The 23,610-nt window shown below is 41.8% G+C and overlaps 4 protein-coding genes across 7 annotated transcripts in view; 2 read left to right on the plus strand and 2 right to left on the minus strand.

Moving 5' to 3' along the window:
• Window positions 1-274: 274 nt before the first annotated feature.
• On the plus strand, window positions 275-1,305 carry GstT1 (Glutathione S transferase T1). Its single transcript, XM_017073255.4, has 4 exons — window positions 275-479; window positions 545-647; window positions 712-1,028; window positions 1,090-1,305. Exons 1-4 carry the CDS (start codon window positions 362-364, stop codon window positions 1,236-1,238), a joined length of 687 nt encoding a protein of 228 aa, XP_016928744.2. The 5' UTR covers window positions 275-361; the 3' UTR covers window positions 1,239-1,305.
• Window positions 1,306-1,527: 222 nt separating this feature from the next.
• On the plus strand, window positions 1,528-2,615 carry GstT2 (Glutathione S transferase T2). Its single transcript, XM_017072284.4, has 4 exons — window positions 1,528-1,738; window positions 1,797-1,899; window positions 1,965-2,281; window positions 2,337-2,615. The coding sequence occupies exons 1-4, from the start codon at window positions 1,621-1,623 to the stop codon at window positions 2,483-2,485; spliced, it is 687 nt and encodes a 228-aa protein (XP_016927773.2). The 5' UTR covers window positions 1,528-1,620; the 3' UTR covers window positions 2,486-2,615.
• LOC108008436 (retinol-binding protein pinta) lies at window positions 2,541-4,598 on the minus strand. The gene is made up of 4 exons (XM_017072286.4): window positions 4,443-4,598; window positions 3,384-3,717; window positions 2,952-3,324; window positions 2,541-2,887 (listed from the first exon to the last, which is right to left on the minus strand). The coding sequence occupies exons 2-4, from the start codon at window positions 3,695-3,697 to the stop codon at window positions 2,633-2,635; spliced, it is 942 nt and encodes a 313-aa protein (XP_016927775.2). The 5' UTR covers window positions 3,698-3,717; window positions 4,443-4,598; the 3' UTR covers window positions 2,541-2,632.
• A 1,011-nt stretch (window positions 4,599-5,609) lies between these two features.
• The window catches only part of Mmp2 (Matrix metalloproteinase 2), a 78,648-nt gene continuing 60,647 nt past the window's right edge, over window positions 5,610-23,610 (minus strand). For 3 of the 4 annotated variants that reach the window (XM_017074322.4, XM_065863250.2, XM_070994668.1), the window contains 5 exons: window positions 9,750-9,890; window positions 9,231-9,376; window positions 7,527-8,209; window positions 7,319-7,460; window positions 5,610-6,982 (listed from right to left, as the gene is read on the minus strand). In XM_017074322.4, the coding sequence (XP_016929811.3) occupies window positions 6,438-6,982; window positions 7,319-7,460; window positions 7,527-8,209; window positions 9,231-9,376; window positions 9,750-9,890 (1,657 nt within the window). In that variant the 3' untranslated portion in view covers window positions 5,610-6,437. Of the gene's footprint in view, window positions 6,983-7,318; window positions 7,461-7,526; window positions 8,210-9,230; window positions 9,377-9,749; window positions 9,891-19,261; window positions 19,322-23,610 lie in introns of those variants that run through there. The other variant, XR_011603681.1, reaches the window with a different exon arrangement.

The raw sequence follows: 23,610 nt of genomic DNA on the forward strand, positions 1-23,610 counted from the left end.
ATACTTTTTATCTGGTTTAGATAAACGCCTGAAGTCTGGATAGCGTGTCGATGCTTGGACAAAAGTTTGTAGGAGTCATATAAATATACTTTGAAGTGTGTCAAAAGCACGGAAATTATTTGATTGTGTGGTTTTCTTTGTAATATATATTTTACCCTACAAATTTGAATTTAAATTTTTACCCGCTTATTAATAGAGCGGGATAACTATATCTTTTCGAGTACAGTGTTGAAAACCGACGCATTTGAACTTTGGAACGATATAAAGCTTTCTCCCCAGCTTTTTGACATTCCATCTGTTTACCTTATTAAAAATTGTTTCCTTAATTGTTGATTGTTAAACAAAAACATAATTTGTCAAGATGTCAAAGGCAATCAAGTACTATTATGATTTCCTGTCGCAGCCATCACGCGCCCTTTGGATTGGAATGAAAATGAGCAAGACCCCTTTTGAAGACTGCCCGGTTGCCCTGCGAAAGCGTAAGAATAACAACAAGTTAATCATAAAGCCGGCCTATGAAATTTTTCGAAAATGTTTATTCCAGAAGAGCAGTTAACCGACGAGTACCGGAACATCAATAGGTTCCAAAAGGTTCCGGCCATCGTGGATTGTAAATTCCAGTTGGGCGAGAGTGTCTCCATAGTGCGGTAAGTTTCCTATCAATTCCATAGGTATATTGGCACTACATACTATATGTTTCTTATATTTCAGTTACCTCTCGGACAAAGGTGTCTTCAGCGAGCAGCTGTATCCCAAGTCCTTGGAGGATCGTGCCCGTGTTGATGAGTTCCTGGAGTGGCAGCACTTCAATGTTCGCCTGGTCTGCTCCCTGTTCTTCCGTCAAGTTTGGCTTCTTCCGGCAAAGGGACTGGCTCCGGCCCCAAAACCCGAGGCTGTAAAGAAGCTTATAAAGGACGTGGAGGGCAATTTGGGTCTCCTGGAACGCGTCTGGCTAGAGAAGGACTTCCTAGTTGGTAATAAACTCACAGTGGCGGATATCTTTGGAGCTTCGGAAATCAATCAAATGAGTAGCTCTTGGCTTAAGGTATAAGAAGAATATGATCTTATATCGTAACCTATCTGTTTCAGAGCTCTGCCAATACAATGTAAATGAGAAGCAATTCCCCAAGATAGCCAAGTGGCTGGAACGCGTGCGAGAGGCCACCAATCCCTACCACGACGAGGCCCATAGTTTTCTGTACAAGGTCTCCAAGCAGGCAGCCAGTGCTAAAATTTAATTTTTTTAATGTTGATCACTTGTTTTTTTTGCATTTATAATATTAAAATTGTAAGACATTACTGTAACCAGTTTGTGCCTTGTTATGTGTTTACTGTGTTCAATCTCTTAATGTTAAATTAAAGATTTTATTCTGATAAAAAAAAGTATCCTTGTCTCGACTCTTTATAAAGTATACACATATTCGGAGTTCCAAACTTAGTACATATCTTTAAATATGCCCACAAGAGCGAGACAACCATAAAAGCAAACCAGTGCTGCAAGGTGGCGCTATTGATCTTTGGACTGGAGCTTTGTTTATTTTCTCTTTTTCCCAGCTGTTGGGATCAAAACATTCGCCGGCTGCTTAGTTTTGGATTGAGGAACCATAGCAATTGACCGCCATGTCCACGCCAATTAAATTCTATTACGATTTGTTGTCCCCGATCTCCCGTGCACTGTGGTTAGCTTTAAAATTGGGCAATTCGCCCATTGAGTATTGCCCCATTGCCCTCCGTAAATGTGAGTAGTAGAGGTAAACCTTATAGACTTCAGCGGCTAATTTATTTCATTTTTTCAGTTGAGCAATTGACCGACGAGTACAAGAAGATCAATAGGTTCCAGAAGGTGCCCGCTATAGTGGACGGCGACTTCCATTTATCAGAAACTATCGCCATCATACGGTAAGGTACTTGTATTCTTATATTTGCTTTCATAGCGTATTTAGATAGTACATTGCCCCCTATAGTTATCTCGCAGACAAAGGTCAGTTCGACGAAAAGCTTTACCCCAAATCAGTGGAGGCTCGTGCTCGAGTGGATGAATTCCTGGAGTGGCAGCACTTGAATATCCGTCTAGCCTGTTCCTTGTACTTCCGAGATGCCTGGCTGTTTCCCATGAATGGAATAGCACCCAAACCCAAGACAGAACAGCTTCAATCGCTGATTGATGGAGTAGAAACCAACTTGGGTCTCCTAGAGCTTCTGTGGCTGGAAAAGGACTTTCTGGTGGGACAGAAACTGACAATGGCTGATATCCTCGGTTCTTCGGAAATCAATCAACTGAGTACGTTTAAATAGAATGGAGAGTCTTAAAGGGAACTAATCTTTATTCATTTCAGGGCTCTGCCGATTCCAAGTGGATGGGAAAAAGTTCCCGAAGGTGGTCAAATGGCTGGATCGCGTCAGGGAAGCCACTAATCCTTACCATGACGAGGGACTAAAGTTCATTAACCAAAAGGCAAAGCAGGCAACTGTTGCAAAGTTGTAAAGACTGAAATACTAACCACCCAACAAAAATATTTTGATATTAAGCTTCCCTGCCAGTTATTAAAATTTAACTTGTTCTTTAGTTCCGATTAGTCTGCATTTGTACAAAGATTAAAAATTACTGTTTTCTATATAGAGTGTTTGTAGGTTAGTCGATATCGAGTTTCCTGAAGGATCCCTCGATTCCAAACAGGGACTCGGCATTGACGGGTTGTCCTCGCCTCAGCTTTTCATTTGTGCCATAGGAAGCCTCCTCTTCGAAGAAGGGTTTATAGTCCAAGAGCTTTGTCCTCCATGTACTGACGACATCTTGGATGGTTCCATTACTGCCACCATATTCAGCTGGTAGGCATTCCTTGGGCACATATTGGTACAGGGTTTCCAGTTTGGAGTGTATGTGGAACTATGAGATCAAATATCGCTATTAGATATTTCGATATCTTAATATTTATATATGAAGAACTCACCCGTTTCCGTATCTTCTCACTCATCAGACTCTTGGCAATAGACATTAACTTCTCGGCACTGGCGGGAGCATTGATAAAGTGGAAACCCTTGGGCCTGTATGGATAAGCCTTATCGCCCAAAACGGCTAGTTTCTTCACTAGAACAGCATCAAACTGGAATATGTGACCTGCCCCAACGCCCTTCATGTCGATGATCTCCACAAATCCAGATATCATGGCATTGTCATCCTCGCGTATCTGAATCTCGCCGAACATGGTGTTTACCTGGATGACCTCGGCAATGGAGTACTTCTTGGAATCGTACTGTCCATAGCGGGAAATATGGATCCGCGGACCATCTGGCGTCAATGGCTGGGGCAAGCGAAGAAGGCAACTGTAAGATAACAAATATTATTACAGGGTACCCTGAAAACACCTTATATAATATCTCACCCTGTTTCCAGAATGCTTAGCTGCTTCTCGCCCACAATGCGATTCTTGTAGAGCTCTGGTACCGCTCCCCTCATCGCGTAGAAGTTGTCCAACTTGAGTTTGGTCTTCTCCAAACTGTATTTGCAGCCCCGCAGAAAGGCGATCAGGAACTGGGCATCCTGGCGAGCATTCAGATGCGGCTGCTTGGAGATCCAAGTGCGCAGCGTTTCGATGTCCTCATCGATCCTCTCGGGCACCTCCCCTAGCTCGTCGTGCGCCTTTTTGGCCAACTCTGGGCTCAGGCTGCGTATGGAATTCGAGTGGGCGTCCGACATGGTTATTTTCTTATCACCACCTGTTCGATGCAAAGCATAGGTTTGATTTATTGAAATTTTTTCAGGTACGATTAGTCAACCGGTTGCTTTTGGCCCCAATTTCCGCCTAGTTATGACAGTAACTGGTGTCTTTGGTTAGCTGATTAGATAGTACCCTTGCCATATGGCCACCATTTCTTCGTCACTGAAGTTTCACATAGTCTTGTTTTCGATTAGATTTAAGAAGCTCCCACTTAAGTAAAGATCTAAATCTTTGTAGGATTCCCAGTTGGGGACAGCCATAAAGTGATTAATAACATGAAGGCTCTTGAAAAGCAATCTTAAGTCGTTGCAAAGTAATGATATTGCTTATCAATATATAATCAACTTGTTTGCGATGTCTAATCTTTGGATTAGTGCATAACCAGGGATCAAAATATCAAAGCACCGGCCTTGTTTAGGTGATAAATATAGAATAATCAACAACGATCAGTGGGAGTAATTCATATTTACTTCAGTAAAACAGAATTTTAGTCATCCCGGTTGCTATCAGCCGAATATATTAGCTAGTAATTAGCATGGAGGCTCACGTCCTATTCGAAATCAAGAACACACCGCCCCTTAGTGCAACGAAAGATACCCCTTATCGACAGGGATCACCAATCAGTTTTCAAGTGCTCGTAAACCCAGATATCAGGTTGTCTTGCACTGGGATCAAAAGCAACCGTACCGGGTCTGGCTTTACGTTGTCGCGACCTTTACTCACAATTGTCTTTAATTTAATATTAGCTGCGCTATATACATATATGCATGTGAATGTACATATATAGAATATTTGTGATATATGCCGCCTCCTCGCGAAAATCGAGTGTTGAACCGCTGGGCTTGACTGTGGGCGCGCGACTGTCACCGAGTCGCCGTGGAATCGCCGATTTTGGGTATGGTTCTGGGACGGGACTGCATCGAGAACGGTGGAACTGTGGAACTGTGTGGACGTCATTACTAGGTGACGCATAGCCTAATGACAGTAGAGCGATACTCAGGTATAACGGAGCGAAAGATCCCACATATTACAGCCATTACCGACCAGGTGGTGACTGAATTGACTTGTGTCAAACGGCAGCTAATGCCCGGTGATAAGATAACATCATTGTAGTCCATTACCGGCGGTGTAATCATTACAATACCATCACGATCGGTGGGGATCTACACTGCTCCAGATAACACTGGGTCAAAGATGAACCAACAGAAAGTTCCGTTTCAGTCGGCATGTTCCATATATACCTACCATAAGTATTCCTTACACGAAGAGCGCCCCAAACATTCTCCTGACACCCGGCATTATTGCACACCAATTTTTCAGATTTGCTATAGACTTTTCTATATATGAAGATAACGATATTATCGCTAACGATACATTTGCTTATATCAGTGATACGATAATACATATACAATAATATAATATCGGAATGGACTTTTTGTTTCATTTTTAGCTCCGTCATCATGGTTATGTCAGTTTTGTGTGCATCAGGTCATTCGAAATGGGGTTGGTAGATATGCTTTGGGGGTTTTTTGCGCAATCCTTCAATTATGAAAATAAACTTACTTTTTTTCTGACTTCCAAATAGATTAGGGCTTGTTAAGTTGTGATAATAAAATCGTTACTTTTACTGTGTTTCACTACATTTATTTCATTGATTTATGACATTCAAATACGGGAGTTGCTTTGGACGTTCGTAAAAATTTTAGACGGTAAAAATTTTAAAATAAAAACGATTCTAATTCTGACAGTTCCACCCTCAACCCTGCATTTTGTGAAAAACTGGCATATTCGCTAGGCACTAAAATAGAATTGGTTTTGGCCGACTTCAGCATTACTATGGGTTAATTTGAAACTCTTAACTACATTTTACTTCCCAGAAAAACTACTTCCTTTTTGTGTCGAAATGTATTCATATTTATTTGATTTTGTTTCGGTACAATGTATATAAAAAGATAGTTAGCAGCTAAGTATCTTATATAAACTGAACTAAAAACTAACCAAAATGTAAGAATTTCGTTCTCAGCTCAGTTTTTCTTTCGTTTACAATCGCGCAAAATTTATGATAATATCACATTCATAAATATAAATAGTTAGAAAGGTTCGTCAAATCAAGAAAAGCGGAGCATACGTTCGTCAATAAAAAGCAATAAAATACTTATTTATAAGGCAGTTGTGGTTTCGAATTTCATCATTGGATATTCGACGCTTCCTGTATATACTTAAAACATTATTTATTTCCACACTTAAGTAGACTTATAGTTACGGTATAATCATGTTGATTTATCTTATAAGTATGGTATATAGATCTGGTAAAACAGCCCTGCTATTTGTTCAATAGATGGCGCCAGTGTGCACAATTGGCAAGTGTCCATGAATAAATCAGCCAGTGGGCGAATCGTAGAATTTTCATCTATTTGCGAATCTCACTTGGGTGTTGATTTATTTCCATTATATCTAAGGAAAGGCCGCTCGGTGTCGTCTTTGGGGGCATTCAAGCGCCAGACTGTCACACAGTTGCGCTCTGCTATATAGATCTTCTTAGATCTGCTCTAATTATTACAATTTACAATGTAGTCCCTATCTTTTTGGAGAGAAAAAAATGGTTCTCACTTGAACCCAAATTTGGAACAAGTCCTAAAAAGGCCTTTTGTGAAAAATACGAGGCGAACCGTGGATCCTAATGCTAGAGATTGCTTAGCCTAAGCCCTGCATTCAATCTTAACTCCGGCAGATCGTCAAGGCAATCAGGAGGATCGGGAGCAGGAAGAGGCTGATCCTGTGCTCTCTGGCGCCACTCCTCCCCGTTTCCTCGCTCCCGTCGCCCTCGTTCTCCCCGGAAACCAAGGACGCCGTATATCGCTGCTCGTCATCCACCTCGTTGGCACTTCGGGCGCACTGCATCCATTTCCGGGACGACAACTTGGGCCTGGCATGGGCCACCTTCATGAGGTCGTCGCTGAACTCCCAGTATCCCAGGTTCTTGAAGAAGTAAGTCTTGCCATCCAAGTACTGGAACGCCGTGTCAATGTTGTAGCCCACTCCCGACCAGATGCTCATGTCCCGCGGATAAAATGGGTCCACCTGACCCGTGGTGTCGTTGAATCGCCAGTACAGAGTGCCGCTGGTGAAGAAGGTATTGTTGTTGTGGCCCCACACGAAGGAGGCATCAATGTGGGATAGAGTGGACGGCAGACCCAGATTGGAGAGCGGCTTGGGGAAGCCGGGAGCCAGGTTCACCGAGTTGAACACGTAATACTCACGACCTACGAGGAGAAAAATCAATATTATAAACAAGAGATATGACTGTTTTCACGTTTATGATATGCATTTTCATACTTTAAAAGATACTAGGATTCAATAGTGTCTAACATATGACACCCATTTTATTAATCTTTGATAATTTAAATTATTACTTTTAACAATGCTGATTAAAATTTAAGTGAATAGTTAAAGTGAAGAATATCATGTGATTTAATATGTTTTTATTTAATATGTTGGATGCAAAACCTAACAATATAATACTTTATTTTTCATCAGTAATGTTTGAAACATTGAAATAACAAAGTTTTTAGTATTTACTAAAACATTTTCTAACTTACCTATGAAGAACACAATCTGTCGCTGTTTGTTTTCATATACAGCATCCACTTTAGTGAGGTTTTCGGGTAGAGCAGACCAATGCCTCCTGGTCTCCGTGGGATAACCAGGATACAAGCCGGATGCTCCAATGCGCCACAGGAACTGTTGAAAAAGATTTTATTTCTATAAGTTTCCGGGTATTATTATTTCTTGTCTTGTAAATCTTACCGGTCCCCGGAAGATGAACAGTTCGCCGCGAATCATTGAGATGGCATCGTATGAGGTCATACAGGTGTCCGGTTTGGGCTTCCGTGGTTTGTTGTGGTGATGGCTCTGCCGGTGCCATCCATTTTGGTATGGCCTGGTAGTGGGTCTCCTGGTGGTTGGTGTTGGGCGAGTTACTGGGTTCTGACTTGTATTCCTTTCCCTTTCGGCACGCTCCCACTCCAGGCGCTTCCGATCCTGGCGGTCCCGATCCTGGCGGTCTCGATCCTGGCGTTCCCTCTCCTGGCGCTCCCTCTCCTGGCGCTGTCGTTCCCACTCCCGTTCCCGCCGACGATCCTCCTGCTCCTGACGCTCCTGCGCCTGGCGCTTCCGCTCCTGCTCCTGGCGATCCCTGGCCCGCTCCCGTTCCTTGTTGGGTCTGTAGACTGGCTTGTCCGGGTAGTAGCTCATCGTTCGCATGGTCGTCGTGGTGGTGCTGGTGGTCGTCGGACGCGGTCTATAGGGTCCCCAGGTCTTCTCCTTCGAGCCGTACAGCTCCTGGATGCCATGGCGATCGTCGTCGGGCAGCTTGCCATCCACCTCGTTGTTCTGGTACCAGGGATACATGATGGCATTCACGTCTGAGGAGTGGCCCAGTCCCAGGGAGTGACCCAGTTCGTGCAGGGCCACGTTCAGAAAATTGGTTCCTGCAACGACAGGACACGGAATGCAACATAAATACGCTGACTGGTTAATGGCGGGCGAAAAAAAAGGGGGTCAAAAGAGGACAGAGGAGGGGAGTTGGGGGTTAAGACGCGTTCGTCGCCTTGACGACTTTGTAAGTGGCATAAAAATGGCGACGCTTGCAACATTTTAAAATGGCTGCCAACGTCACGCGTCATGCTGACAATTTTTTATTGGCATTAAAAACCATTAAAAATGCCGAAGAGCTGTTCGGGCATTTCAGGGGTTTCCAGCGGGGTTTACGGGGTCTGGGGTCTGGGGTCTGGCCTGACGATTTATTGTGCTAAATTACAAAACGCAAGCGGCAGCCTGCAGGCATCGCGTCGCCAGTCAGGGTCTCCTCTTCCACTTTCTCCAGGATTCGGGGTTTGCCCATCTACCCGACCCATTTCCCGCCGCAACGTATGCAGCATTTATTGATTTTGCCGCGTGTGGTTTCAGTTTTTCACGCCCTGCACTTACAAAAACAGGGGGGTAATTAGGTAAAAAAATGCATTATTTAAATTAAATTAGATTCTGCTTGACGGTATTATAATTAATACTAATTTAGGTACCTAAGAAAAGGTAATAATTTAATTGACTAATATTAAAAAAGTATTTACCATGAATTTTATAATTTAATTTCAAAATTCAGTGGAAATTTTGTTTGCTTTAAATTAAGAATATTGTTGACTAAGAATAACAAAAATGTAACTGTTTCAGAATTTAGAAAGGGTTATTAACCAACAATAAACGCTTTACTTGAAGGACAATTATAAAAAAAATTGATAACTTTTATAAATTAAAAAATTAAAAGGTTTAAAGCCTATTCAAATCATAAAGTTTTCAGTGCATTCTACTTTCCCCGAGTGTAGGCCCAAAAATGCCGCAGACCAGATGGCACCGCCAAAAAACACTATTGCCCGCTAATGCAATTAATAAACGTCAAGAGCGTAATGCAATTATGTGGCAAGGACTCCATCAGATTTGATGAACTGCACCTACCGCGGCTGTCATCGGCTCCGCCATCGAAGTCCCAGGTCTCGTCCGCATCGAAGTGGGCATCTCCGCCACGCCCCTCGCCGGGATAGAAGGCGTGGGCCAGCACCTGGCCAGGTCCATCGAATTTATAGCCATCGCCGTGCTGGAGCCTGTGAAGAGGAAACGGAGATCCAGAGTGGATACCCCGGATTAGTATGGGTTTTCAGAGGAATTACGAGCACGGCCAGGGAGAAATCATATTCACAGCTTATCTAGGAACAAGCAGCAGCCACATAAACTCTTTGATTCACACAGGATCCAGTTGCTCCTGGCACGGCCATCGACTTTGTCATCGGTGGCATTTCATCATCGACGTCGTTCCATGGATTTAATACTTGGCTTATTTATCGTTCGCCTGGTTTTAAGTGCAATTTTATGTGCGCTTGTTTATGGCACTAAAGACTCGCTTTTTATGATCTCCCCACCTACCAGTGCTCTTGGATATGGATACATCTTCAATCCCCTAGAATTTCGAGTACGCACCGTGCAAAGACTATCTGGATGTCGGCCTGGTCGCTGTAGACCTCGCGGAAAGTCAGCTTCGAGTTGTTCTCCCAAACGCTCAGGGCACGGCTCACCATCATCCGGACTTTCTGGGCATCGGGCATCGTCCGGTTGACCAGGCTGCAAAGGAAGACGGGAAACATGATATCAGCATGCTAAGATATTCCACTTTGTAAGCGTTCCCTCTTTTACATAATACAAAAAGTACGGGAAAGTTTCTTACACACACAGGAAGAAATATATGTGTGATTTTAAGAGTTTACTTATGATTTTCAACCTTATATCATTATTATTAAATATTAAAACCAGATCTCGAAAAATATTACTAATCATACAAAGTGTTCTAATGATACCAAAACTCAATTTTTTCCCCTCCTGAAGAATTCGCGTTTGATTTATTTTTAATCCTTGAGTAAAACTCACCTAACCAGTCCTTGGAAATATTCATTTAGGCTTAAAAAGCAAAGTAGTTCAAAACAATGCTGTTTGAAGAAGATCCCTAAATATTTCTTTCTCTGCACCCATGTAGGCCTTGGGTCCTTGTCTTATCTTGGAATATTTTGCAAACCGCTAATATGGTGGCCAGTGCCAACTTTCACCCACCCACACACTCCACTTTCACTTTGTCATGCTAAAAGTTTCGCTCACTTAAAGACTTGGGCGGAACGGACCTTAGTGGTTTTCACTTAGTTTAGTATTTGGTAAATTTTGCGCAAAGTTTGGCAAACACACACAGTGTACCTGGGTGCCCGGGGTCGAAACCGCAGAGGGTTTGGCTTTTGGGGACATCTCTGCACTGGCGTCTTTTCCCCGATTTCAGTCAACAAAGTTAGCAGCTCCCTTCGTTCCGAGCAAACTGAGATATCTGTGTGCTGCTGCCGTGTTTCCGCATTTTATGCAAATTAGTTATGTTTCTTTTATGCCGGACCCGTCTGCTGCTGCAGCAAACTAGCGTAGAAAAAATACAGGGCCGAAAGTTGATCCCTTTTGCGGTCTGGCCAGGACCTTGTTTGCCTGCCTCTCTGCCGTATGCTTTCTCCTTTCCAATTTGCCGGGTTTTTTCCCTCCCCTTGGGTTGACTTTTTGGCCAGGATTCTGTAGGTGCGTGTTGTTCTTCAATATGCATTGAGGCATTTAGCCACTTGCAGCCGGAGTGATCGGTCCACTTAAAAGGGACAGCCTTGTTGTCTCTTGTTCCAAACTGCTTCGCTTCCAATTACATTTTTTCGAGCCATTAAGCCAGGGGACGGGCAGATTCCCTAGCCTCCAATAAAGCCCTTTGATATTGGCCGGAGAACGGGAAGCGAAAAAATGCCTTTGCTAATAAACTAACGTGGTTAACCAACTCGGTTTGGCCCCTCTTTTAAGGATCGATTCTTGTCTGTACGTTAAACTCTAGGTTTTAAGCTCAAAATATTTGGTTAGTTTCACATGTGAATGAGAAAACGGTCTGTGTTTGAATAAAGTCTCATTAAAATAATTATTTATAGTATTCCCTGCCTTTTCTGAATATCTGGATCCCTAGGGATTAGGTTTTCATTCTCATATGAGTTCCGTTTAAGATTATTTTGTAAGAGAGTGTAAAATGGGATTTTTCCCAATGCAAAGAGTTTCACTGTTTTGGCTTATACACATCCCTATAATATATAACCTTATAATATGGACTATAATATTATCTGTTAGAGAGTAAAAAAGAGAAACTTTCATCACAAAGTGCTTTGCTACTCCTTAATTTGTCATTGCAATGGAATCCAAGGACTCAGCGCAGTTTAGCTTCTACTCATCTCCCAGCAATTTGCTTACTCAGTGGCACACACATCCTGCGAAAACATCTTTGGACGCACGTGCTGTCAACTGCCGCATGCCACTTGACCTGCCACATGGACAGGAACCGGGGACAGGAACAGGAAGGGGTCTCTGGACAGGCTGAAACTTAAGCCCGACCTCCGACTCCTAGTGCGACTTTCGGTTCGACTCTTGCCGTTGGCCAAACTGAATCACCGTGTCGCAGTTCATTTCCATCGCTCGACAAAAACGTGCTCAATTGCAACGCCATTTGTTTGCTCGGCCGTTGATCTGAAAGGCCCAAGCCTTTTAGATTCGGTTACAGAAGGGGTTAGGGAAGGGGTTGGGGAAGGGGTTCGGGAAGGGGTTCGGGAAGGGTTTTGATAGGGTAGTGGAACTAAGGACCGTTTGTCGTTTGATATTTGCGCAGAGCTTGTTGCTTGCTGCTTGCCAGGGTAAATTAACTCAAGAAGGGGGCACCTTCTAATCCCCCGGCTGTTAGGACACTCCGACTCCCGACTGGCGACCCTTTGTCGTGCTAATTCTGTTGCTGCCGCCTTTGGATTTAAATGCAAACCGCTGCAGTGCATCCGGTCACGTAGCCATTTGCAGTTGCTTCTGCTGCAACAGTCGCCGTCGCCCCCTCGGCTGCAGCTTGACCTCTGTTTGTCTTTGCCATGTCACTCTGTGTGCCCAGCATTTAAATTATTATGAACCTGACGGACGGCAGGACGTTTGCAGGGGTTTTTCAGGGGTTCTGCGGGGAAAAGGGTGAACCGGAACGTGCATTTGGGGTTCCAACTGCCTGGCTGTCTGGGGAAACGTGTGCTTCGGCCAATTTGTAGCCTTACACGTAAAACAAACTGAACAATTAGCCAAATGGATGGAGTCCACCTTTTTGGCCGTTGAATAACAAAAGGAAATCAGTTGGCTGCGTTGCATGCGAGTCCTTTGAGCTGGAAAACAGTCTATACGAGGTCCTTGGTGGCCAACAGTCGAATGTGGATCCACCGCATCCTTGAGATATAAAAGAATGCCATTCGTTACTCTGAATTATGAAGGACTATACATATAATAATGTATTTGTTTAGCACCTTTATAAATTAAACATTTGTTTTTAATCTTATCCTTCCTACCTCAAACTGCATCATCTTGGTAAAGAGTTTTAAAGGAATAAGAACCACGAGATTCAATGATTTCTAAATATGGAAAAAAGAAATCTTTATCCACTTCTGCGGTATTTCAGATCTTTAGTACTAGTTTCTTAAAGACTTTATTGTAATAATGGGGTAGGTAGGGTAGCGAACAACTTGATTCTGTCGATTGAAACAGATTGGTAATGCCCGACATTTGCAAATATCAAGTGTGGTAACAAGGGCTTAACCTGCTCGTAAGCCTTTGATATTTTCAACGCAAGCAAATCCTTGGGATGGCATCCTTGTTCATCTCCTGCGACGTCGCCATTACGCCAACCTGTGACAACTGAAGGTTGTGGAGCCGCAATATGTCAGCCGACACACACATGCGAATTTTGATTAAAATTGCACCGGTACGGGATATCACAGGATATCACGGGGGTATCCTTGCAGTCCACCGTCGTGGAAAGTCGTCTGTCGATGGCAATTGATTGAATTGAGCACATCGGGCCATGAAATGTTTGTCCGCAGGCTAACAACTAAATCACCGTCGGCAGTGGGAAAGGCTTTTGCATGAAGTCGGCAACTAAGTCATGGCCAAAATACCTAGGAAAAAACACCCAAAAGCCGTAATGGAAAAGGCCGGCGGCTCAGACGACTGCGGGCATTGAATTTTGCAATTTCTCCTCAATCGCATAGATTTTTCTTTCGCGCAGAGACAATTTCGTGCACATTTTACTTGAGTTTTCCTGCCATCAACTTCCGCCGAAAGTTTTCCCAGCATTCTACGGGTATACATATATATATCTTATTTTTTTTTAGATTTTCGCTTTGTTGTCAGACAGCTATCGAAAAAGTTTCCCCATGTTTGTGCTTCGGCTGCTGCAGCTAGCAAGATGAGTTTATTTTTTGCTTAATTTCGCACAAATTAAAACGCTTGGAAAATAAGAAATCTTCTCTTTTTCTGGCAATTTTTCCTTGTCGTCGCGCGAAAACTTTGCTCCTGCTTAAAATTTCAAATGTTCCGTGGATGTTCTGAGTCAATTACATAACTCTTGTTGCTCAGCTGGACGCATTTCGACATGAGAGTGAAAAGTGCTGGGGGCTGGAATATTCCCCGAAGTGCAAAGTGGCAAGAACATGTCTTATAAGTGTCGAGCTCAAGTTGAATTTACGCTGGATATTAAGGCAAAAGCGCTGGGTTAATTTAAAGCAGGCGAACTGTCTTTGAGCCAACCTCAAAATTCCGTGGGTATATCGTTTTACTTTCGTGCACCTGTTCTCGGGGTCGAAAATCTGAACTCCGCCCCAACGACAAACATAATTATGCTTAACCGTCTGCTCAACATTAAAAATTTAAGCCTTTGTTATGGGAAGTGTGTGTGTGAGTGGGCCAAAAAGGGTTTTTACATCAGGAAGTGGGAGTTGGAGTGGAAAACTCAATAAAATAGCTTAAAAGCAGGACAGCCACCCGGCTAAGTCTTAAAATAATAGCCCGGTCAGACTGTCCAACTGGGCTTTACGTGGTTTTCCCTGGATTTCCCTGGATTTTCCCCGGTTGAAAGCCACAATAACCCACACGCGGCGAGGGAAACAAATGACTTTGCATCTTGTGTTGTCATAACAAATTTAATTAATAAATAATCGCAATTTAGCCACAAGAGTAATAACGAAAAAAAAGTACGAGATGGTTATAAATGGGAATTTACCATTAGCCAGAGATCCCAGAAATTGACAGAGTCTCCATACACAGATATCCCAGGCACTTCCCAGTGACAAGTCTCAAGTGCTTAAAATTGCAAATGTTATTTTCTCATAGAGAGCACACAACCAGACGGACGACCGACACATGCGGGATGCCAGAGGCCCCAAAAGGTAAATATTTGCCACAAGAAGCTGCCCGAAGTATGCCATCATGCCATCCTGCCATCCGTTTGCCCCCGGGGAGGAAATCCAGGAATGGGGGCGGTTTGGGTAGGAGGAGGAGGTGCCCCAGACTTCCGGAGCTTGGCGGTATCAAATGGCATTCCTTCCCCTGCGAATGCCATATGCACTTATAAATTTATTGCCCAAAATGATTCTAGCCATTAAGCATTATTAAACTGACATGCTGCTGAATTTCGCCCGTGGCCTCCAAAAATTTCTTGACAGTTTGCTTTTTCTACGAATTACTTTAAAGCGCTGGTTGTTTTTTTATTCATAATTGGAGTGCTTTTTTTGTTTTTAATATGGAAAACACCTCACGCATTCTCATAAATATTAAATCATTTGTGTGTGCTTTGTTTTTTAAATTGGTTTGAAGATTGAATTGTTGGTTTTGCTTTAACTTGAAATATTTCAAACACTTTTTTTGTAGAATTTAATATATATTATAATAGATGCACATTGTTATTTTTCATTGTTATTTTTTAAATGTGTCATTGATTATTTTGACTATTTTTAGATAAAGTTTAGCGCCTGAGTCGTTTGTTATATAAAAATGATCTTTAAATTTGTATAACGTTTAGTTAACGTTAATTTGTAATATTTCGTATACACATCTTATAGATTTTCTACATATATCTGTGTTGCTTATATTTTCTTCAACTATTTTTTCAATATTTCGTAAATGTGCCAGTTAGTTTCGTGGATACTCTGTCCTGCTATCGCTCACTCAAGGAGGTTGTGATGGATACCATATCGAAATAACATCACACCCAGGTTGAGTGAGTCAAAGCAAGACAAAAGCTGCTAACTTTGCATCGGTTTCACTTTTTGTCTAGACAAGCAACTTTTGGCACTTCATTTGGCAACTTTGGCCGGGCCTTGGGTAACAATAACACTAACACTCGGGCCAACAGCAACAGTTTCAATTTGAAGTGGAGGGACTAAGTCCGCTTCCTGGGGCCTGAAGACCTGAAGACCTTAAAAAAGGGCCTGAAAAGGGACCACTTTACGCATGACTTTTGGCAAACAAATTGCATGTTTTATACATTTTTTGATTTGTACGTCCGAGTCCGGAAGATTCGTACCCGAAAACCGGACCCGGACTTTCGCCCTAATTGAGTGGCAGTCGCATGTTTTATTTATGAACGGAGCAGGGTACCAAAAACACATAAAATGAAACAAAAGAAGGAGCCGACTTGACGTGGAACGACTGCTTAAATTAAGAATCCGCACTAATTTGACACTTGATTGAATTGAAATTTTTAAACGCTTCAGCGCAGGAAAAGGAAAATCTGAAAAGCCCGGCGATTTGCAAGTGCTAACAATGGGGCACAGATAAATGTGTGTGGGTATAGTGAATCCTTGGACAGCATACACAATAAGTATACGCAATAAATCATAAAATAAATCGCTTACATTCATCGCCGTCAGGACACAATGCCCCATTCAGAGTTCCGCTTTTTCCTGCAACTGCCAGGATACGTCTAACAAGCTGTCACAAAAACCCATGCCATATAGATGGAAAAAATAGAGGGAAATAGATGGGGGTTGGGGAGATCTATACAAAACCATTTGACAAGCAAAGGCGCACCACATCGTGGCAAAGTAAGCAGTCAAGCCTGGGCGCCAAATGATGCGCAACGTTATCTAAACTTCGACAAATGTGGTCTGGGTTTGCCAGGGCAGTAAAAGGAAAGGTAACCTCCAATCCCCCCCCCCATCAGGTAAAAGGATCGAAGCGCTGTCGCACGCTTTTCAATCAAATTCAAATTTACTCAGCACACAGACGACACAAATTCAACTGTGAAAATTTAACACATTACCGAGCGGAGGAAAGTGTAGCACACACAAATTGGGGCCACATGGGGCAGGAGTATCCTGGTATCCTGCGGATATGCGGTGGTTTGGTTACCAAGGAGCCCCAGCCAGAGCCAGGAAAGGCACAAAGTGAACTGCGGTTAATGCATATTTAATATGCAATCTGTGTGTCAGGCGGTGGCAAATGTTTAAATGAATTTGCATAACTTCGGGCCATCAATATATGCAATTAAAATGTCTCAAGCATCTTAATAAGTTTGAAAATTAAGGTTTAATCAATGTGGAAAATGTCTTGGGAGCTTGATGAGCATAATAATTAAAAGTAAAGTACTCTGTCAGTAGAATTTAGCACTTTTCGTATATCCAACTTAATGGTTTGTCATCCTTAAATGCATTTTAATATAATTATGTACATGGAAGTTACTTTATAATCAGTACTTTAATATGCCAAAAGGTTGAGCAATTGTAAAATCACAAAGAAAAGTTATCAAGTGAAGTGCAATAAATAATAAATTACACGTTACATGTATATTTCCTGACGCAAATGCTTTCCAATTTATTTGAATAGGTAGGTTATTATGGCAAGAAACAGGAAAAAGTACAATAGAACAAAATTATAGTTAGAAAATATATAAGAAACAAGCTAGCAAAATGACCAATAAAACAATACAAAATTGTTTATTCAAGGGGTTGTGTTTTACAAATTACAATTTGGGAATATAAGTGGCCAGTCAAAAGAATTTCACAAAATATTTTAATTTTGAACAATTTTAATAGTAATCTGTTTTTCGTGCTGGCCAAAGTTACAGTTTTTACTACAAATATTTGCCTCAACTCATTACAAAGTTTGTGATATTTCATTATTACTGCAACTTTGCTTCCGATGGAGTGACCAAAAAATGAAACCCAGTCACTGGAAACTCTCAACAAGTGAGCCACTTAATTACGTTATTACAGCTCGTCCCAAAAGGGCCAGAAATATCAGGCATATATCATGTGTCCCATAACTTTGCCGGTCAGACCCCCGAAAAACTTCTGACCGAAAACTGTTGCTAAATATTTAAACTCTGTGAGCCACAGGGATTGGATAGGGCCAAAAGCTGATTCCATCAGTGGGACAGCAGCAGGACGACCTGGTTTGCTTTTTGGACATTTTTAAGCGCGCTTTTGTCGGCTTTGCTTTGCTTTGGCCTTGCTTTCGGACCCAAAAAGCAACTTTTCGACGGTATTTACACTGGCGACTGTCGACTCATTGGGCGCTTACTGCTTTGCGGTGTTTAATCTACTTTGCTTATGCTGCAGCTTTCCCATCCGTTTGCCATTGGCTCTTCCGTGGGATTTTCCCTCCCCCGAAACCGAAAACCGAAACCTGAAATCCTGAAAACCCGACCCTTGACCCCCAGTCCCCAGTTTCCACTCCAGCCCATCATCATCCGCCAACATCTGTGTTGTACATGTGTGTTTATCCCGATTTTGTGCGCCCCTCTTTGTGTGTTTTGTTGGCTGTGTAAAAAACAGCTTAAGCTGCGTTTCACTGACTTTGAATTTTTTATGCGCTAAGTCGACCCCGGCAAGCGGTCTCCTCCGGTTCACAGGCGGGCTAAGCTGCTTTGCTGCTTTTCTGGTTAACTGCATGCCTCGAACCCATGTCCTCCGGTTGCCCCCAAAAGCACAGCTCGAAAGTTCCTATCAATTCGGAAATATGCTCAAGGAATTTGATTGTAAACTGATTACTGACTATAAGCGGTGTATTTAAAGCTGATTTAATGTGTATTTTATCAAAAATACCAAAAAAATGAAAAAATTAAATAGAAAGGGTTGTCAGTAATCATAAATCGTTGGGTCAAATAAATACCTATTCTAAACATGCGAACCTTTATGCAAGATAAATTATTTTACCAATAGTCTTGATTACATCTTTAGATAATCATTAACAAAGTTAGTTTTTTTTCAAGAATTATTTTTTCAGATTCATAAAATATTTTTTTTGCCTGGAGTCCAATATTAAGAAGACTGTTTTGCATAAAATACGATGTCAAGTTATTATAGTAAGCTCATAAATATGAAATATTTTATTTCGAGCTTCAATAATAAGTATAATAACGGATTTTAGATACATTTTTCCTCTGTATTGTTTCCCTGTGTAAATTTCAAAATGATGGTACTTTATATTGTTCAGATCAAGTCATAAATGCTTATAATAGATATACATACAATGCATAATATTGAAATTTTATCTGTTTATATTTTAAAGGTGAAATTCACTATGAAATAAAAATGTTCAGTGTAGCACCTACAGCTCAACTTGTACTGCCTTGTTTGTTTGGGATGGAGTTTGCTCAAATTGAATTGCACATTTGAGCGCATTCACCTAAATGCAAATCGGATAATGGAGATGGAGGATACCTTTTCCTGCCGGGGCGTCGACACTGCACTAAATTGTTTGGCATTAGGAGTGCACCTCCCCCTCCTTTGTCCCTTCAGAGAATGAATTCGCACCCTGGGCTATCATAACAGCTCCAGATGCAGTTGGCCATAACGCTTGGCATTATCGAAGCGTTTTGCATGGCACTCGCTGCAGGAGAAGTCAATTCTCCACTTGGGCCCCAAGGTTTAGTCAAAGTCATGGCTTTCGAAGGGCGTGCAATGCACATACATATACCGGGTGGTGGAGGACAGATAAAGACATATTGTAAACATTAAACAGCTATCAGCCGGATACGCTCGACTTTATTGATTCCACCAGCTACCCGCTTTTCCACTTTTCCACTTTTCCCATTGTGCTACTTTTGGGGGAGTGTCGGAGGTGTCAGCCGAAGTACGTACTTTGATTTTACAACCCGTCGGGCAAAGGCAAAGCCAAAGTGTCTCGAAAGGCAAACTCACCTGCAAAGAAACCATAGAAAGAAATTGAAATTTTAGTCAATTGTATATAGCGAAAACACTCCCTGTTTATATACCACGCCATATGTACGTATACATATATTTATGTTTATTTTGCTGACAACCTAAGCTCGCGAAAACTGGTTGCCGGGGACAACTGAGAACTGAGAATTGAGTACCAAGGATTGAGGACCCTGGATTGAGGTGTGGGTCCTGTATCCTTGCTCGCTCACATATCGATTACCGGGTGACGTCGGCGGGGCCAAAAAACAAAACAATTTGTCAAACAAATGTGCCAAAAGTTGATGCCAGCCAATGGGTAACTTATGGCGAACAAACAAACAGGGCAAGGCAAACAGAAACAGAAACAGCAGGAAGGAGCAGCGCGTCGAGGACAAACAAGGAGTACGGTCGAGAATCCTTAATGCAATGACGCAAGGACTTACGTCAGCCAGTCGAAGGAGCGTTAATATAATACACCTAACAGGTTGCGAGAAATATGGACTCAATATGGCTAATAACGTTATGAAACTGATACAAAAACTGCGCTATATTGCCAATTAGATTAGTAGATCTGGCTAATAACGTTATAAAGCTAATACAACATTTTATGTATTTAAATATGCTCAAGATTTAATATATAATTTATAATATATTGATTGTCTACCTCTTAATATTTTGAGGCTATATAGTATGGTGTGTGGCCAATTAAGCTCGGGCGATATATAAACCTTTTTATATAAGAAATATTTCCAAAATAGGGTTCAACTTGTATCTGTTTTATATCTCACAACAATATTTTTCCCCAACTTAAACAGAACACTTCCCAAAGTCAGTTTCCCAGTTCTAAGCACCCCACGACCCAAACAAAGCCCATCAAAATATTACCCACATTTCGCATAGTTCGCCACATAAAACTATGGGCAATTCAAAAGGGGCCACAAAAACATTGTTCGATGAGTAATATGTGGTTAATAGCAATGGCGGAGCATTTGGCAAAGGGACTCGACTGGACTGTACTGCCATCCATATGCTACATCCATAAAATCGAAGTGTCTCGATGCTGGGGAGACCATCAACTTAATGATGCATAATGATATGGGACGCGAGACGCGGCCCATTACCCACACGCAGGGAGCACAGGACATCGCCCGAGAGCTAGAGAGCTAGAGAGGTCCTGCCATTATGCCATATAAGCCCCGCCCATCTGTAAATACCACCCACTGCTAACCACTTTGACGTTTCTGCTTAGCCAAATGGCCAGTGTCATCGCCGCACAGTTTGCCGACTTGTCAATTATTTATTTTTATTGGCATCATTATGATTTCTGGCTGTGATAATGACGATGGAAATGGAGCTGGCTGAAGTCCTGCTGAGGGGACTTTGTTTATTTTAATTTCATTTAATCCAAATATTTAAGCAGCTGCAGAAAGCGCAGAAATTGGATAAGCAAGTGTCAGTCTATGACGTATGGTTCTGGCTCTTTAGCTTCAAGATCTTTGGGATTCAGCATTTTCCTGTATAAAATGTTTGGTTAAACTTGATAGATGTTAACTCATTACTATAATAAATGAAGATTTTTCAAGGAAATTTAAACGCTTTGTCAATAGTTACTGGTAAGTATAGTTTACCTGCTTAAGTTTTGGTATGGAGATCACTATTGAAAAGACTACAAAACCTTTAGCTGAGCCTAAGCGCATTATTTTAACCAACGGGTTTTACTAAGCCTTTAGCCAGTATTTCCCTCTTAAAACTATCCTATCAAATCGGTCTGGTTGGTTCGTTGATGGGTTGAGCGGCTTCTGAAGAGAATTCCCCGGGAGCGGGGCATATGTAATGCCCTTTGTAGAGCCGTGTGGGTGCAGAGTGTGTGGGTCTGGGAACTTGTCATGTACACACTTAATGCTGAAAGAGTGTCACTAACAATATCATACTCTGTTTGTCCGCCGCCCCCTGCTATTCCCGCCCCCTTTTAGCGTATTTGTTTAGTGCAGGTGACATTTAAATTAAGCTGCTGCCGTTTCCCAATGCCCCAAACCATCGCTATACCAACCCATTTCCCCTTAACCATCGCTAAAAGTCCTTTCGTGTACACACAGATACTGTCATTCGAATACAGATCCAGTTGTTGAAGAGAGACTGAGTGCAGACGGCGCTCGTTAAACTCAATAAACGTTTGCACTTTTTATTTATGTTCCCCTGCAATTGTTCGTCGCTTGATTAAATTTCTTTGTTGTTTCTATTGGGGAGTGTGTGTGTTTGTCCGTCCCTCTGACAATTAAACTAGCCAATTAAACTTTAGCCCCTGAACCCCAGGAACATCAGTCCATTGGCCACTGTCTGTTTGTGTTAAACCGACTGCCAACTCCCCACTGCTGATCCTGCCGCCCCACAGGATCCTGTATGCTGTATCCTGGATCCTTCTGGCTTGGCTCCCTGGCAAAGTGTTAATACACAAATACCCAAATGTGTAGTTAACACGAGTTGGTCCTGCCCCGCCTGCTCCTTCTTCTGGCCGTCGTTATCCTTCAGCTGTTTGGGTTTTCGGTTCGTTTATCCTTGCAGTTGGTGGAGGTGAAAAAAAATATGAGAGAAAACTAAACCAAAGCCGGGGGGAAAAAATAACTGCTGGGCGAAAGCCAATCCGAAAGAAAGTGGATAGAATTTGTCCCGAAACAGGATAACAAAAATGGTATTAGGCAGGATGAGGGGTATTTAACAGAGAAACTTATGCCTTACTATTTAAGCAATGCAGCTCAACTAAAAATACAAATAAAATTTAGGAACTTCCGTATTCAAGAGGATTTTAAAAATTATTATGAATTTTAAATTTGATCTATATCATAGAAGTGACCTGTACCAATTTACTTTAATCGAAAAGCGTTTTATTTACCTATTTGTTATAGTGTTATACTGCAGTGCAATCACTTATTTAAAACTTATTTTCAGTGCTTCTCTTTCAATTTTCTATTTGCCAATTTATTCCCAGGGGATTGCCTGGTATTTCCATGTTTACTTAGCATTTTTATTTCTGGTGTTGATTTTTCTATTTTCCTCCACAGAAAGTTTGGCCAAAGTTTTGTCGCAAAGTTGAATGGCTTTGAGTGCAGCAATTTTTTTAGCACAAGTCAAAGCTCAGTTTCAGACTTCTGGCGAAATAAGCGAACTCAAATTAATTCCAAACCCATTGTGAATTATACATGATTTCCTGTGGAGCAGAAAATCCCTGCGCATTGTGTGATGAATGCTTGTTAAACTGAAACTGATGCATTAATATCCCCCATTTATTAGCTATTTCGGACTGAAAGCCTTACTTACTTAGGGCTTATCGTTCACTTGCCACTCAATTCAATTCAATTTAATTCAATTCGATGCGATACTAAGAATGCCAATTTCCATTCTTTCTTCGTCACTTCCGTTATATAAATCAGAACAAAGTGAAATTATCCTTTGAATGGCAAACAAATTGCTGAGCATATTACGTATACGTCGCATGTTGCGAGGTTGCCTCGGATTGAAATGGGCACAAATCCATTGATTATTTATTTATGGCATGCGAAAGGTGTACCGAGCGTTGTTTGACAGATTCAATTGTATATGGTTTATGTGTATGTACAACCCGAATGAATATGTAGCGAGTGGTTGTGAGTTATTTCCGTTTTATATTGAGTCGAAAATGTCAAATGCATAACGAGAAAAATTCACAATTTTGATGTAATTGACAGCTAAAGGATGGCTGGTTGGCTGGGTGGTTAGGTGGTTGAAGGGTTCCTGGTTTGGGTTTCGGGGGCCATGTGGTCATATCATAAAATGTCAAACTGGTTGGCCATACCAGTTGTTCGTGTGCTGGCAACGGCAACATTTGGACAAAATGCCTTCTTATTTGACAGGCCATTTGGCAGTGACACGACGTTACAGCGAACAGCTGCGACCACAGGCGGCGCCACAATTATAGTCGCAGTCCACGCCTGATTTATTATGCAAAGCGCTTTAATTAGAGTTCGGCCAGAACTCCATCTGGCCACAAAACATCGTACATACAATGAACTGCGCTAAATAGTAATGTAGCCGGTGAGCACTGAGAAAACTACATGGTAACTGTATTTATGTAGTTCCCTTATAAGTATTTTACGGATAAAAAAAATTAGTTCCAAAACGAAAGTTCAAAGTACCTATAAGAAGTTTACTTTTCATCATCTATGTTAAAACTTTTTCATAGTCCATCATTCTCTGATTTTCTGATAGTTAAACCTTCTAAAGAATTTTAGAATGGTAATAGAATGGTAATTTAA

The sequence above is a fragment of the Drosophila suzukii genome, chromosome 2R (assembly GCF_043229965.1).
Source record: "Drosophila suzukii chromosome 2R, CBGP_Dsuzu_IsoJpt1.0, whole genome shotgun sequence".
Taxonomy (NCBI): domain Eukaryota; kingdom Metazoa; phylum Arthropoda; class Insecta; order Diptera; family Drosophilidae; genus Drosophila; species Drosophila suzukii.

Bases quoted from the DNA above. Each gene is read 5' to 3' on its own strand.
- GstT1 (XM_017073255.4), top strand. From the start codon at position 362: ATGTCAAAGGCAATCAAGTACTATTATGATTTCCTGTCGCAGCCATCA. The intron at 480-544 runs GTAAGAATAACA...TGTTTATTCCAG, and splicing joins CCCGGTTGCCCTGCGAAAGC to AAGAGCAGTTAACCGACGAG. The intron at 1,029-1,089 runs GTAGCTCTTGGC...TATCTGTTTCAG, and splicing joins TTCGGAAATCAATCAAATGA to AGCTCTGCCAATACAATGTA.
- GstT2 (XM_017072284.4), top strand. From the start codon at position 1,621: ATGTCCACGCCAATTAAATTCTATTACGATTTGTTGTCCCCGATCTCC. The intron at 1,739-1,796 runs GTGAGTAGTAGA...TCATTTTTTCAG, and splicing joins CCCCATTGCCCTCCGTAAAT to TTGAGCAATTGACCGACGAG. The intron at 1,900-1,964 runs GTAAGGTACTTG...TGCCCCCTATAG, and splicing joins GAAACTATCGCCATCATACG to TTATCTCGCAGACAAAGGTC.
- LOC108008436 (XM_017072286.4), bottom strand. From the start codon at position 3,697: ATGTCGGACGCCCACTCGAATTCCATACGCAGCCTGAGCCCAGAGTTG. The intron at 3,325-3,383 runs GTGAGATATTAT...GTTATCTTACAG, and splicing joins CTAAGCATTCTGGAAACAGG to TTGCCTTCTTCGCTTGCCCC. The intron at 2,888-2,951 runs GTGAGTTCTTCA...TTGATCTCATAG, and splicing joins GTGAGAAGATACGGAAACGG to TTCCACATACACTCCAAACT.